This window comes from Trichomycterus rosablanca, chromosome 9 (assembly GCF_030014385.1).
Source record: "Trichomycterus rosablanca isolate fTriRos1 chromosome 9, fTriRos1.hap1, whole genome shotgun sequence".
Classification (NCBI taxonomy): domain Eukaryota; kingdom Metazoa; phylum Chordata; class Actinopteri; order Siluriformes; family Trichomycteridae; genus Trichomycterus; species Trichomycterus rosablanca.
Genome location: NC_085996.1, coordinates 33266941 through 33280618, shown reverse-complemented (window position 1 = coordinate 33280618; position 13678 = coordinate 33266941). Strand labels below are relative to the sequence as shown.

The 13678-nt window shown below is 41.8% G+C and overlaps 1 protein-coding gene across 1 annotated transcript in view; it reads left to right on the top strand.

The window, feature by feature from the left end:
- LOC134320089 (MAM domain-containing glycosylphosphatidylinositol anchor protein 2-like) overlaps positions 1 to 13678 on the top strand; it is a 312736-nt gene that overhangs the window by 292592 nt on the left and 6466 nt on the right. Inside the window, exon 14 of the mRNA XM_063001391.1 lies at positions 495 to 656. Coding sequence (XP_062857461.1) covers positions 495 to 656 — 162 coding nt within the window. The remainder of the gene's footprint in view (positions 1 to 494; positions 657 to 13678) is intronic.

The window sequence follows — 13678 nt, the reverse complement described above, 5'->3', positions numbered from 1 at the left end:
ATAAATAGGATGTCCAAAAAAAATGGAAACAAATTACCAAACCACCAACTGAGAAAGTGGATAGAACTGGGATGGTGGGGAACTAAGAACTGGTTGTCACAATATGACAAATTGCTCCAGCCATCAAAAGCTGGCAAATCTGTGAAAGAGAAGCTGTGATTTATAGAAAGACTTCCACCTGAAGCGAACCAACACCAACAAGGTGTTGAGAGAAACTGACACATTAATCATCTGTGCCTAGGTTCATACCATATCCCATGGTAGTATTTTAACTGCAAACTACAATTGTTAAGACTAGTAGGACCATTGTGGTTTGTACATGGACTATGAAAGAATCATCAATAATTAATGAACACACAAAAAGTACACATGTACCCAGCCCACAGGTCTTAATGCAGTAATTGTTAATGTATGCTACCTTCGTCAGCTACATGTACATTTCATTGTATAACATGAATATGTTGTTATTTATCCGTGATGTTTGTTTTTGTCAGGTTTCTATATGTACATCGAGACCTCCAGACCTCGTAAAGAGGGAGACACAGCCAGGTTGCTGAGCCCCACCTTTAACGTGGCACCCAAAAATCCCTATGGCATCACCAACCCTCCAGCATACTGCTTCAGCTTTTATTACCACATGTATGGAAAACACATCGGTAAGTCAGAATTCTTTTTAAAACTTTTTACTATAAAATGCTAAGTGAGAGATGATTCCTCAGAACAGTAGGGGCCAAATGGACCTCTGGGGCTGTATTTGATCTCTTTTTAAGGATTGCAGAATGATTGCAGTGGTCCTTCCATTAAATCCTTTATTTATATGTAAGGTTTTATTTATTTTTATTCATTTTAATTTTTTTTCTCTTTTTCTCTGATTTTTCCCCCCAATTTTCTCCCCTAATCTAGTCGTGTCCAATTACCCTAATTTTGTTATGCTTTACTTCCACCGATACAACCCTCCACTGCTGACTGAGGAGCTTCGCAGCTGACACACGCCCCCTCTGACACGTGCAGTACCGTCTGCATCTTTTCACCTGCAAGTGAATTCATATGCAAACCAGCCTTGTACACGGAGAGCCACACCCTGATCAACATATTATTCCTCGACTCTGTGCAACCACCATCAATCAGCCAGCAGAGGTCGTAACTGCACCAGTTATGAGGAACCCTGGTCCGGCTCCCAACCTGTGAACAACAGCCAATCGTTGTTCATGTAGCCGCCCAGCTGGATGGCAGAGCTGAGATTCAATATAATGTATTCAAAATCCCAGCTCTGGTGCGCTAGCATGTTTTTCTGCTGCGCCACCTGAGGGGCGTAAGGTTTCATACATTTATGACATTAAGCAGACACATTTCGCCAAAGCTTACAATTATGACTGAATACAACTCAAGCAATTAAGATATAAGGGCCCTGCTTAGGGGCCCAACTGTGCCAACTTGGCAATCTTCTGATTACTAGTCCAGTACTTTAAACACTAAGCTACCACTGACTTGCTTTTATTAGGCTTATAAAATTTAAAGCTTTGTTTTCACCAACCTTTAAGCCTAAATTCTGTATTTGTAATCTTATTAAAGATGTAAAGATGCTATTGTAGCCAGTGTCCCCTCATCCCCATGCTGCTGATTGCTAGGCAGCCTGATGTGATCTGGTTCATCAGCTCATCATTCAGATCAGCATGACCGCTCCTCTTGATTCAACTCATAATTATTGCAGTAGACCATCCATGCTTTCATTTATATAAGGATTTATTATTGATTTGCTTTCTCAGAAGCCCAACAGTGGCAACTTTCTGATTAGTACCAATACCAATACCAATACCTAACACTGCCTCATAATATACACTGCTCAGTCATAACATTAAAACCACCTCCTTGTTTCTACACACATTATCCATTTTATCAGCTCCACTTACCATATAGAAGCACTTTGTGGTTCTACAATTACTGACTGTAGTCCATCTATTTCTCTACATACTTTTTTAACCTCCTTTCACCCTGTTCTTCATTGGTCAGGACCCCCACAGAGCAGGTATTATTTAGGTGGTGGATCATTCTCAGCACTGCAGTGACACTGACCACTGGTGGTGTGTTAGTGTGTGTTGTGCTGGTATGAGTGGATCAGACACGGCAGCATTGCTGGAGTTTTTAAATACCGTGTCCACTCACTGTCCACTCTATTAGACACTCCTACCTAGTTGGTCCACCTTGTAGATGTAAAGTCAGAGACGATCGCTCATCTATTGCTGCTGTTTGAGTTGGTCATCTTCTAGACCTTCATCAGTGGACGCTGCCCACAGGGCGCTGTTGGCTGGATATTTTTGGTTGGTGGACTATTCTCAGTCCAGCAGTGACAGTGAGGTGTTTAAAAACTCCAGCAGCGCTGCTGTGTCTGATCCACTCACAAGCTGCACAACCAGCACAACACACACTAACACACCACCACCATGTTAGTGTCACTGCAGTGCTGAGAATGACCCACCACCCAAATAATACCTGCTCTGTGGTGGTCCTGTGGGGGTCCTGACCATTGAAGAACAGCATGAAAGGAGGCTAACAAAGCATGCAGAGAAACAGCTGGACTACAGTCAGTAATTGTAGTACTAGAAAGTGCTTCTATATGGTAAGTGGAGATGATAAAGTGGACAGTGAGTGAAAAAACAAGGAGGTGGTTTTAATGTAGATGTATCATTAAAATGTTGTATTATTCAGTGTGTGATTTGATTAGGTTAAAATCTTTATCTGTTGCATCTTTTTTGCCTGCTGGAAAGTGTCATCATTTGTATCATTTGCACAGTAGCACAGCCGGTAGTGTTGGTGTAATGCAGATTCCAGGTTTGATTTCTGTTCCTGTAATATCTGTGGAGTTTAGTACTGTCTCTCAGCATCTGTAAGAGTTTTCTCCAGTTAATTGTCGTAGTTTCTCAGTTTTTTTTTTTAAACGTGATGGTGGGTGTTCCCATCGGGTTAGTTGGGGCTAGCCATGATCTCTAACAAGATTTAAGATCTCTGCAAAAATTTGCTCTGAACAGTTATGAATTAGAGCGCAGACTACATCCGCATCCTGTCTATAGATTTTCATGACTTGCTGCTAATTTATTAAATATACTGTATATTTGCTCTGACTGCAAGGCTATAATTGTAAAACAGTAAAGACAGATAATACAATTACTTTCACCTCCTGTGCTTTATTCTAATGCTTAATTTTATTTATTTTTTTACTGCATTTAGCAGAGTAAGACAAGTTTTTAGCCATAGTTATAGAAGACAGACATCCTTTACACAACATATGCAAGTGTGTCCCAAACCACATGCTAATTTGAAAAATAGTGCCTAATTGTACTATTAGTGGTGCGCTATTTAGATACACTAATGCACCAGGGTGTGGTTTGGATCACAGCCTGTTTATAATTGTGCTGTTTTTAAGTTCTGTTTTTACACTTATGGTCTTTAGCATATGTTTTTTGACTGGATACTAGTCCAGTAATTTAACCACTAAGCTACCACTGCCCTGCTTTTAAAGCTTTATTGCCATCAACCTTAAGGCCTAAATTCCTTATTTGTAATCGTATTAAAGATAAAAAGATACTATTGTAGCCAGTGTCCCCTCACCCACCCCACCTCTATTCTGCTGATTGCTAGGCACCCTGATGTGATCTGGTGCATCAGCTCATCATTCAGATTGGAATCATCGCTCCTTTTAATTCAAGCCACCCCAGGACAGCAAATATATGAATACCCCGGGTACCAGAAACAGGCCCATGTAAATGTAATCCACAGGACTAAGGAAGATCTGCAGCTTAAATTTGGGCCCTTGCTGCAACTGTAGGGGAAAAAACATGTGTATTGGGCATCAGAATGTCTCAGAAGGTAGTATGAGTGTTGAATTGAACCAGGGACCTGAGGGTCTCCGTTGTCTGAAGACTTTTGCACTCTCCCAACTGTTTTCTCCAACTGTCAAAAACATATAGAAGGTGATTTGGCTGCTTTAAACTGTCCCTAGGCATGAAAACCTGAGTGAATGGTCAAGTGTGTGATTGACTGGCTACCTTTTTAGAGTATATTCCAGGCTTGCGCCCAGTGTTTGGATGGTGGCAGACACAACGCAACCCTGATTAGGAAGAAGTGATTACTAAAGAAGAATAAATGAATGAATAAATAAATTAATACCCCTTCAGCTATTGAGATCTGAGTTTGGATCCTAGCTGTGCTGTTGACCTGCCAGGCTGCCTGATTGGCAGATAAAAGAAGCAGTCGGCAGCTACACATGTCGAAGGGGGTGTGTGTTAGGCAGCAATGGAGGATAGATACAACTTGGGTAATTGGATACAACCAGATTGAGACGAAAAAAGGAAACATGCAGAGATAAAATAATAATGAAAACATTTATTTATGTAACAACATGCACTGTGTGGCGAAAGTATTTGGACAGCTGATCATGAGTTTGTTGGACATCCCATTTTGAATACATTGTATCGAATCTCAGCTCTGCCATCCGGCCGGGCTGAGCGGCCACGTGAACAACGATTGGCCTGTTGTTCATATAGTGGTGGGATATTAAGCTGGATAGAGACTTCTCGTAACTGATGCACTACGACCTCTGCTGGCTGATTGATGGCACCTGCACAGAGGCAGGGAAAGAGTGCGGATCAGGCTGTGTCTCTCCGTACACAAGGCTGATTCGCATATATGCACTCGCCTAGTGTGGGTGACAAAATGCATACGGCTGCTGCCCACGTGTCAGAGGGTTTAACTATGCGTGGGTTAGCTTCGTTCTCCTCAATCAAAGCGGGGTTCGGGCAGTTGGACGCGCTAAAAAAGCCTTCTGATTACTAGTCCAGTACATTAACCACTGAGCTACCACTGCCCACTAAAAGACATGAAACAATGTGTGACTGTTTCAAAAAATAAGATGTAAATATGGTATTTTCATGGTGCTGTATGTTATTAGCACAAAAATGTTTCTAGTTTTTGGAGGGTTTGTCTGTGACTTAAGGTGGAACTTAAGGGGAACTTGAGGTTTTACCAGTAGGCTTTTTGGGGGTGTGAATGATGGAGGTTCATACTACACAAACCGATAAAGTTTGAACATAGTTAAACTGCAATAAACTGCAATTTGAACAACAAATGGTAAGATAAAGTGGGGTTTTTTTTAGCTACTACTCTTCTGAGAAAACTTCTTACAAGACGTAGGTCTTAGAAACTTAAAAGTATCTATGTGGGAATTTGTGCCTACTCGGTCAGAAGAGTATTTCTATAGCTGGGCACTGATGCTGAACTAGAAAGCCTCAGTTGATGTTCCAGTTCATATCAGAGCTGTTCAGTAGGACTGAGCTCAGGGTTCTGTGCAGGCTGATGGAGTTTCTTTAAATCGAGCTTTTCTTCATATCTTTATAAACCTTGCTTTGTACACAGGTGCATATAATTTTTTATATATAACTGATTTGTTACACTTGAGAGCAACTGTTTTATCTAAAACACATAGATTCCAAAATTAGAAGAGTGTATTTGCAGAACTGAGATGGTACTTCGGGTCATAGAATCTTTACATTTCTTCTGCTTAGTATCCTCTTAATTTTTAAGGTCACATCACACTGATAAGTAAATCCAGACAGCAAGAACATAACACAGCACTGTACAAAACTATTTGTGTCCTATATAAGTTCTTTAACTTCTCACAAAAGGTCACATAAGACAGGGATACAGTGAGAAAACACAGAACAGCAGAAAACATGCACATACCATTATTATGTGCATACCAAACTACTACCACTATGTTTGACTTTTGGTATGACATATTTATTGTGAAATGCTGTGTTAGATTTTTGTGTTTACTCAGGTAGCCTTTGTCTTAAATAAATGTAGTTTGAAGACTTTTAACATTTGTATCATTTAGCAGCTTTTTTTATCCAAAGCAGCTTACAATTATGACAATACAATTCAAGCAATTAAGGGTTAAGGACCTCGCTCAGGAGCCCAACAGTGGCAATTCGGCAGTGGTAGGGCTTAAACTGACAACCTTTGGTAAAAACACACGCTAGCGCACCAGAGCTGGGATCAGTGGCGTAACTAGGAGCTCATGGCCCCAGTGCAAAAACAAATTTTGGGCCCCCTCAACAAATTTCATATATATACTGTATATACAGTGTATCACAAAAGTGAGTACACCCCTCACATTTCTGCAGATATTTAAGTATATCTTTTCATGGGACAACACTGACAAAATGACACTTTGACACAATGAAAAGTAGTCTGTGTGCAGCTTATATAACAGTGTAAATTTATTCTTCCCTCAAAATAACTCAATATACAGCCATTAATGTCTAAACCACCGGCAACAAAAGTGAGTACACCCCTTAGTGAAAGTTCCTGAAGTGTCAATATTTTGTGTGGCCACCATTATTTCCCAGAACTGCCTTAACTCTCCTGGGCATGGAGTTTATCAGAGCTTCACAGGTTGCCACTGGAATGCTTTTCCACTCCTCCATGACGACATCACGGAGCTGGCGGATATTCGAGACTTTGCGCTCCTCCACCTTCCGCTTGAGGATGCCCCAAAGATGTTCTATTGGGTTTAGGTCTGGAGACATGCTTGGCCAGTCCATCACCTTTACCCTCAGCCTCTTCAATAAAGCAGTGGTCTTCTTAGAGGTGTGTTTGGGGTCATTATCATGCTGGAACACTGCCCTGCGACCCAGTTTCCAGAGGGAGGGGATCATGCTCTGCTTCAGTATTTCACAGTACATATTGGAGTTCATGTGTCCCTCAATGAAATGTAACTCCCCAACACCTGCTGCACTCATGCAGCCCCAGACCATGGCATTCCCACCACCATGCTTGACTGTAGGCATGACACACTTATCTTTGTACTCCTCACCTGATTGCCGCCACACATGCTTGAGACCATCTGAACCAAACAAATTAATCTTGGTCTCATCAGACCATAGGACATGGTTCCAGTAATCCATGTCCTTTGTTGACATGTCTTCAGCAAACTGTTTGCGGGCTTTCTTGTGTAGAGACTTCAGAAGAGTCTTCCTTCTGGGGTGACAGCCATGCAGACCAATTTGATGTAGTGTGCGGCGTATGGTCTGAGCACTGACAGGCTGACCCCCCACCTTTTCAATCTCTGCAGCAATGCTGACAGCACTCCTGCGCCTATCTTTCAAAGACAGCAGTTGGATGTGACGCTGAGCACGTGCACTCAGCTTCTTTGGACGACCAACGTGAGGACCCTGCTCTTTTAAAACGCTGGATGATCTTGGCCACTGTGCTGCAGCTCAGTTTCTGGGTGTTGGCAATCTTCTTGTAGCCTTGGCCATCTTCATGTAGCGCAACAATTCGTCTTTTAAGATCCTCAGAGAGTTCTTTGCCATGAGGTGCCATGTTGGAACTTTCAGTGACCAGTATGAGAGAGTGTGAGAGCTGTACTACTAAATTGAACACACCTGCTCCCTATGCACACCTGAGACCTAGTAACACTAACGAGTCACATGACATTTTGGAGGGAAAATGACAAGCAGTGCTCAATTTGGACATTTATGGGTGTAGTCTCTTAGGGGTGTACTCACTTTTGTTGCCGGTGGTTTAGACATTAATGGCTGTATATTGAGTTATTTTGAGGGAAGAATAAATTTACACTGTTATATAAGCTGCACAAAGACTACTTTTCATTGTGTCAAAGTGTCATTTTGTCAGTGTTGTCCCATGAAAAGATATACTTAAATATCTGCAGAAATGTGAGGGGTGTACTCACTTTTGTGATACACTGTATATACTGTATATATATATATATACAGTGTATCACAAAAGTGAGTACACCCCTTACATTTCTGCAGATATTTAAGTATATCTTTTCATGGGACAACACTGACAAAATGACACTTTGACACAATGAAAAGTAGTCTGTGTGCAGCTTATATAACAGTGTAAATTTATTCTTCCCTCAAAATAACTCAATATACAGCCATTAATGTCTAAACCACCGGCAACAAAAGTGAGTACACCCCTTAGTGAAAGTTCCTGAAGTGTCAATATTTTGTGTGGCCACCATTATTTCCCAGAACTGCCTTAACTCTCCTGGGCATGGAGTTTACCAGAGCTTCACAGGTTGCCACTGGAATGCTTTTCCACTCCTCCATGACGACATCACGGAGCTGGCGGATATTCGAGACTTTGCGCTCCTCCACCTTCCACTTGAGGATGCCCCAAAGATGTTCTATTGGGTTTAGGTCTGGAGACATGCTTGGCCAGTCCATCACCTTTACCCTCAGCCTCTTCAATAAAGCAGTGGTCGTCTTAGAGGTGTGTTTGGGGTCATTATCATGCTGGAACACTGCCCTGCGACCCAGTTTCCGGAGGGAGGGGATCATGCTCTGCTTCAGTATTTCACAGTACATATTGGAGTTCATGTGTCCCTCAATGAAATGTAACTCCCCAACACCTGCTGCACTCATGCAGCCCCAGACCATGGCATTCCCACCACCATGCTTGACTGTAGGCATGACACACTTATCTTTGTACTCCTCACCTGATTGCTGCCACACATGCTTGAGACCATCTGAACCAAACAAATTAATCTTGGTCTCATCAGACCATAGGACATGGTTCCAGTAATCCATGTCCTTTGTTGACGTCTTCAGCAAACTGTTTGCGGGCTTTCTTGTGTAGAGACTTCAGAAGAGGCTTCCTTCTGGGGTGACAGCCATGCAGACCAATTTGATGTAGTGTGCGGCGTATGGTCTGAGCACTGACAGGCTGACCCCCCACCTTTTCAATCTCTGCAGCAATGCTGACAGCACTCCTGCGCCTATCTTTCAAAGACAGCAGTTGGATGTGACGCTGAGCACGTGCACTCAGCTTCTTTGGACGACCAACACGAGGTCTGTTCTGAGTGGACCCTGCTCTTTTAAAACGCTGGATGATCTTGGCCACTGTGCTGCAGCTCAGTTTCAGGGTGTTGGCAATCTTCTTGTAGCCTTGGCCATCTTCATGTAGCGCAACAATTCGTCTTTTAAGATCCTCAGAGAGTTCTTTGCCATGAGGTGCCATGTTGGAACTTTCAGTGACCAGTATGAGAGAGTGTGAGAGCTGTACTACTAAATTGAACACACCTGCTCCCTATGCACACCTGAGACCTAGTAACACTAACAAATCACATGACATTTTGGAGGGAAAATGACAAGCAGTGCTCAATTTGGACATTTAGGGGTGTAGTCTCTTAGGGGTGTACTCACTTTTGTTGCCGGTGGTTTAGACATTAATGGCTGTATATTGAGTTATTTTGAGAAAAGAATAAATTTACACTCTTATATAAGCTGCACACAGACTACTTTTCATTGTGTCAAAGTGTCATTTTGTCAGTGTTGTCCCATGAAAAGATATACTTAAATATCTGCAGAAATGTGAGGGGTGTACTCACTTTTGTGATACACTGTATATATATATTGGCCTATTGTTCATATAGTGGTGGGGTATTAAGCCGGATAGAGACTTCTCGTAACTGATGCACTATGACCTCTGCTGACTGATTGATGGCGCCTGCACAGAGGCAGGGAAAGAGTGCGGATCAGGGTGTGTCTCTCCGTACACGAGGCTGATTCGCATATATGCGCTCGCCTAGTGTGGGTGACAAAATGCAAACGGCTGCTGCCCACATGTCGGAGGGTTTAACTATGCATGGGTTAGCTTCATTCTCCTCAATCAAATCGGGGTTCGGGCAGTTGGACGCGCTAAAAAACCTTCTGATTACTAGTCCAGTACATTAACCACTGAGCTACCACTGCCCACTAAAAGACATGAAACAATGTGTGACTGTTTCAAAAGATAAGATGTAAATATGGTATTTTCATTGTACTGTATGTTATTAGCACAAAAATGGAGGGTTGGAGGGTTTGTCTGTGACTTAAGGTGGAACTTAAGGGGAACTTGAGGTTTTACCAGTAGGTGAGAATAGTAGTGTGAATGATGGAGGTTCATACTACACAAACCGATCAAGTTTAAACATAGTTAAACTACAATAAACCCTATGTTTTTTTTAAAATAACCGGAAACATTACCCACATAAAACAATAAACAATCTGGGTTTGGAGCTGGTACATTATCATGTCACATTGCTCACAGTAACTGTAATGCCAGCCATCAGTAAAATGTGGCGAGGTAACTGACTCCAGAGACACATTTCTCTGACAGGTACTTGAATTGCTAGACCAGACAGTTTATGTCAGCTTATGACATGTAGTGTAAAGGGGAGAATAGAAGTAAAGCATTTAGCCAGTGGACCTGATCTGAATCACTATTGATCACTGGATCCATTCCTGTCTGGTGTACACAAACACTGGTGACACGTGCACTTCCTGATAGAGCCATAATGCAGTCATGTCAGCACATATAGACACATGCTATAACAGGGTGATACAGTATGTCTCCCTTAATTATTACTAAAAGAATCACTGACCTGCTGTGTTTTGCTATTTTGCCCTGTCACTGGGTTGCTTTACGTGCACTATAGGCTGTCTAGTTGTTTTTCTTCATGGCTCCTCCGAGGGACAGATGTGGACCCACAGGTGTGAAGACAAATCACATCTGCCCTGCTGTGATAAGTCTTTGATTCCACAGGGAATGTTTTGATGTCACTAGCTTATGTTGTCCATCATGTTGTGGCCTTTCCTCAAGACCTTTTAATCTGGTTTTGACACTGACACAAAAGCTCCAGTGTGATCCTGACCATCATCAGAACTGACTGACCAGGGAATTTGCTGCCCTGTGTCACCTTAACAAAAAAATCTTTAATATAAAATATTTATAAAATAAATATTTACAAGGGCAGAGATTTACTGTTCCTGGCAGTGTTGATATTAGAGTCGGCATAAAGCACAGTTATGATTTAGGTGTCAAGGGATCCTACATAGACTTAATTAACCCCTTACATGATGTCACATATTATATATTATACACTGATCAGTCATAACATTAAAACCACCTCCTTGTTTCTACACTCACTGTCCATTTTATCAGCTCCACTTACCATATAGGAACACTTTTTGTAGTTCTACATTTACTGACTGTAGTCCATCTGTTTCTCTGCATGCTTTGTTAGCCCCCTTTCATGCTGTTCTTTAATGGTCAGGACTCTCCCAGGACCACTACAGAGTAGGTACTATTTGGGTGGTGGGTCATTCTCAGCACTGCAGTGACACTGACATGGTGGTGGTGTGTTAGTGTGTGTTGTGCTGGTATGAGTGGATAAGACTCAGTCATGCTGATGGAGCTTTTAAACACCTCACTGTCATTGCTGGACTGAGAATAGTCCACCAACCAAATATATATCCAGCCAACAGCGCCCCGTGGGCAGTTCTAGACCTACATCTTCTAGACCTACTCATGAAGGTCTAGAAGATAATCAACTCAAACAGCAGCAATAGATGAGCGATCGTCTCTGACTTTACATCTCCAAGGTGGACCAACTAGCTAGGAGTGTCTAATAGAGTGGACAGTGAGTGGACACAGTATTTAAAAACTCCAGCAGTGCTGCCGTGTCTGATCCACTCATATCAGCACAACACACACTAACACACCACCACCATGTCATTGTCACTGCAGTACTGAGAATGATCCACCACCTAAATAATACCTGCTCTGTGGTGGTCCTGACCATTGAAGAACAGGGTGAAAGCAGGCTAAAAAGGTATGTAGAGAAGTAGATGAACTACAGTCAGTAATTGTAGAACTATAAAGTGCTTCTATATGGTAAGTGGAGCTGATAAAATGGACAGTGAGTGTAGAAACAAGGAGGTGGTTTTAATGTTATGGCTGATCAGTGTAAAAACATATATTCAAATTAGGCATAACGTGGGATAACTGTTTTCATAACCATGGTGAGCTTTGCCTTTAGAAAAAGCAGTTATCACGCTGCCCGCACTAATATCTTTGCTATCTATCACATCGAATTTTCGTACTCCGAGCTTAAATATTTCATGTACAGGCTAAATGTTGAGTGAAGGCTAAACGTATTTTTGTATAAATGCACAGAGTGAATATAATTAATAAAAGTATGTGAAGGCAGAGACTACACAGGTGTTTTAATAATGCTTTATTTGACTAGAGCCCACATGTGACCTTCATTACACATTCATGAGCATTACATAAATCTTATCATGCTTATGATAAAAGACCTCATGTCAAATATAAAGTATAGGAGTATAAAGTAGAGGTTTTGTGCAGTATGTGACGTAAACGTTAGATCTGACTGCAGTTATGGAGCACACAGCATGATATACCATTGTAATACAGTAAAGCCCTTTTCACTACAGTATATTCACTGATGTTTAAAAAGCCCACGGATCAGTTAAATGATTTTGATGGCCTTTAGAAGTGGTCTCCATTGTCCACTTATAACACTGTCATGAAGCGGTATGCCTGTATAATATAACAGCTACAAGTATAGCTGGAAGGTTTTCATGCCTCCAGATGAGAGTGGTCATTATATTTGGCAAGTACCACCACTGTACTGGAACACTGATGTAGGCCACACTTTTCACTGCCTTGTATATTTTACTGTGCCAGCTGAATAAATAACTGAATGCCCTTTAACAAAAATGGGTTTTGTTTTCACCTCTAAATGGAACAATTAGTTGTTAGCAATTATTAGTCATTGTCTGTGTGAATCGATGCTTTCTGTTCTGTCTTTAACACTTGAAATACACAATCAATTGGATTCAAGTCAGGAGATTTACTAGTTATTGGAAAGGATTCCACTTCTGTGCACTCAAAGGTTTCTTGAAAGCCTTTGTTGGGTGCTGGAGCCTATCCCAGCTTTTTAATGGGCGCAAGGCACACAGTAACACCCTGGACGGGGCTCCAGTCCATCGCAGGGCAGACACACATATACACACACCCATTCACCTATAGGACAATTCAGTGTCTCCAGTTAACCTGACTGCATGTTTTTGGACTGCGGGAGGAAACCGGAGCAGACACAGGGAGAACATGCAAACTCCACACAGAAAAGACCAGGACCACCAGCTGAACTGGGGATCGAACCCAGGACCTTCTTGCTGTGAGGTGACAGTGCTACAGTACTACAGTGCTACTCACCGAGCCACCGTGCCGTTGTTGTGTGCTGTGGATCATTATCCATCTGCAGTGTTAAGCACTCCACGATAGGTTTTAAAGCATTAAGATGTACATGAGTTGCTGCTCAGGTGGCGCAGTGGTAAAAACACACGCTGGAACCAGAGCTGGGATCTCGAATACATCGTATTGAATCTCAGCTCTGGAAGCATGACGCAGTCGGGCAGATTGAACTTGCTAAAAAAGTGAGCAAAAGGGGAGAAAATGCATAAACAAAATATAAAAAAAAAAAAAGATGTACATGAGTTGATAAATTGTCAGAATTTATCAAGCTTCTTTTGACAGTTACCAATAAACACAAGGAAATTCCTAGTCTTAGCTAACACTAATCTGGCTTTCCAGTTTTTGAGGCTCATTAATGGTTTAGTTGTTAACATTTATTTTAATGAAATCTTCTCTTCTCTGTTGACTTTGGAAAAGAGACACCAGCCACCTGGAGAGTGCTCTTTATTCAGCCAAGTTGTGGAATAGTTTGTTTTACAACAGTTGTTTTCCTAAGGTTAACCAGGTCCTTTGATGTTTCTTAACTAACTATTGCATTCTGTCTTTTTAA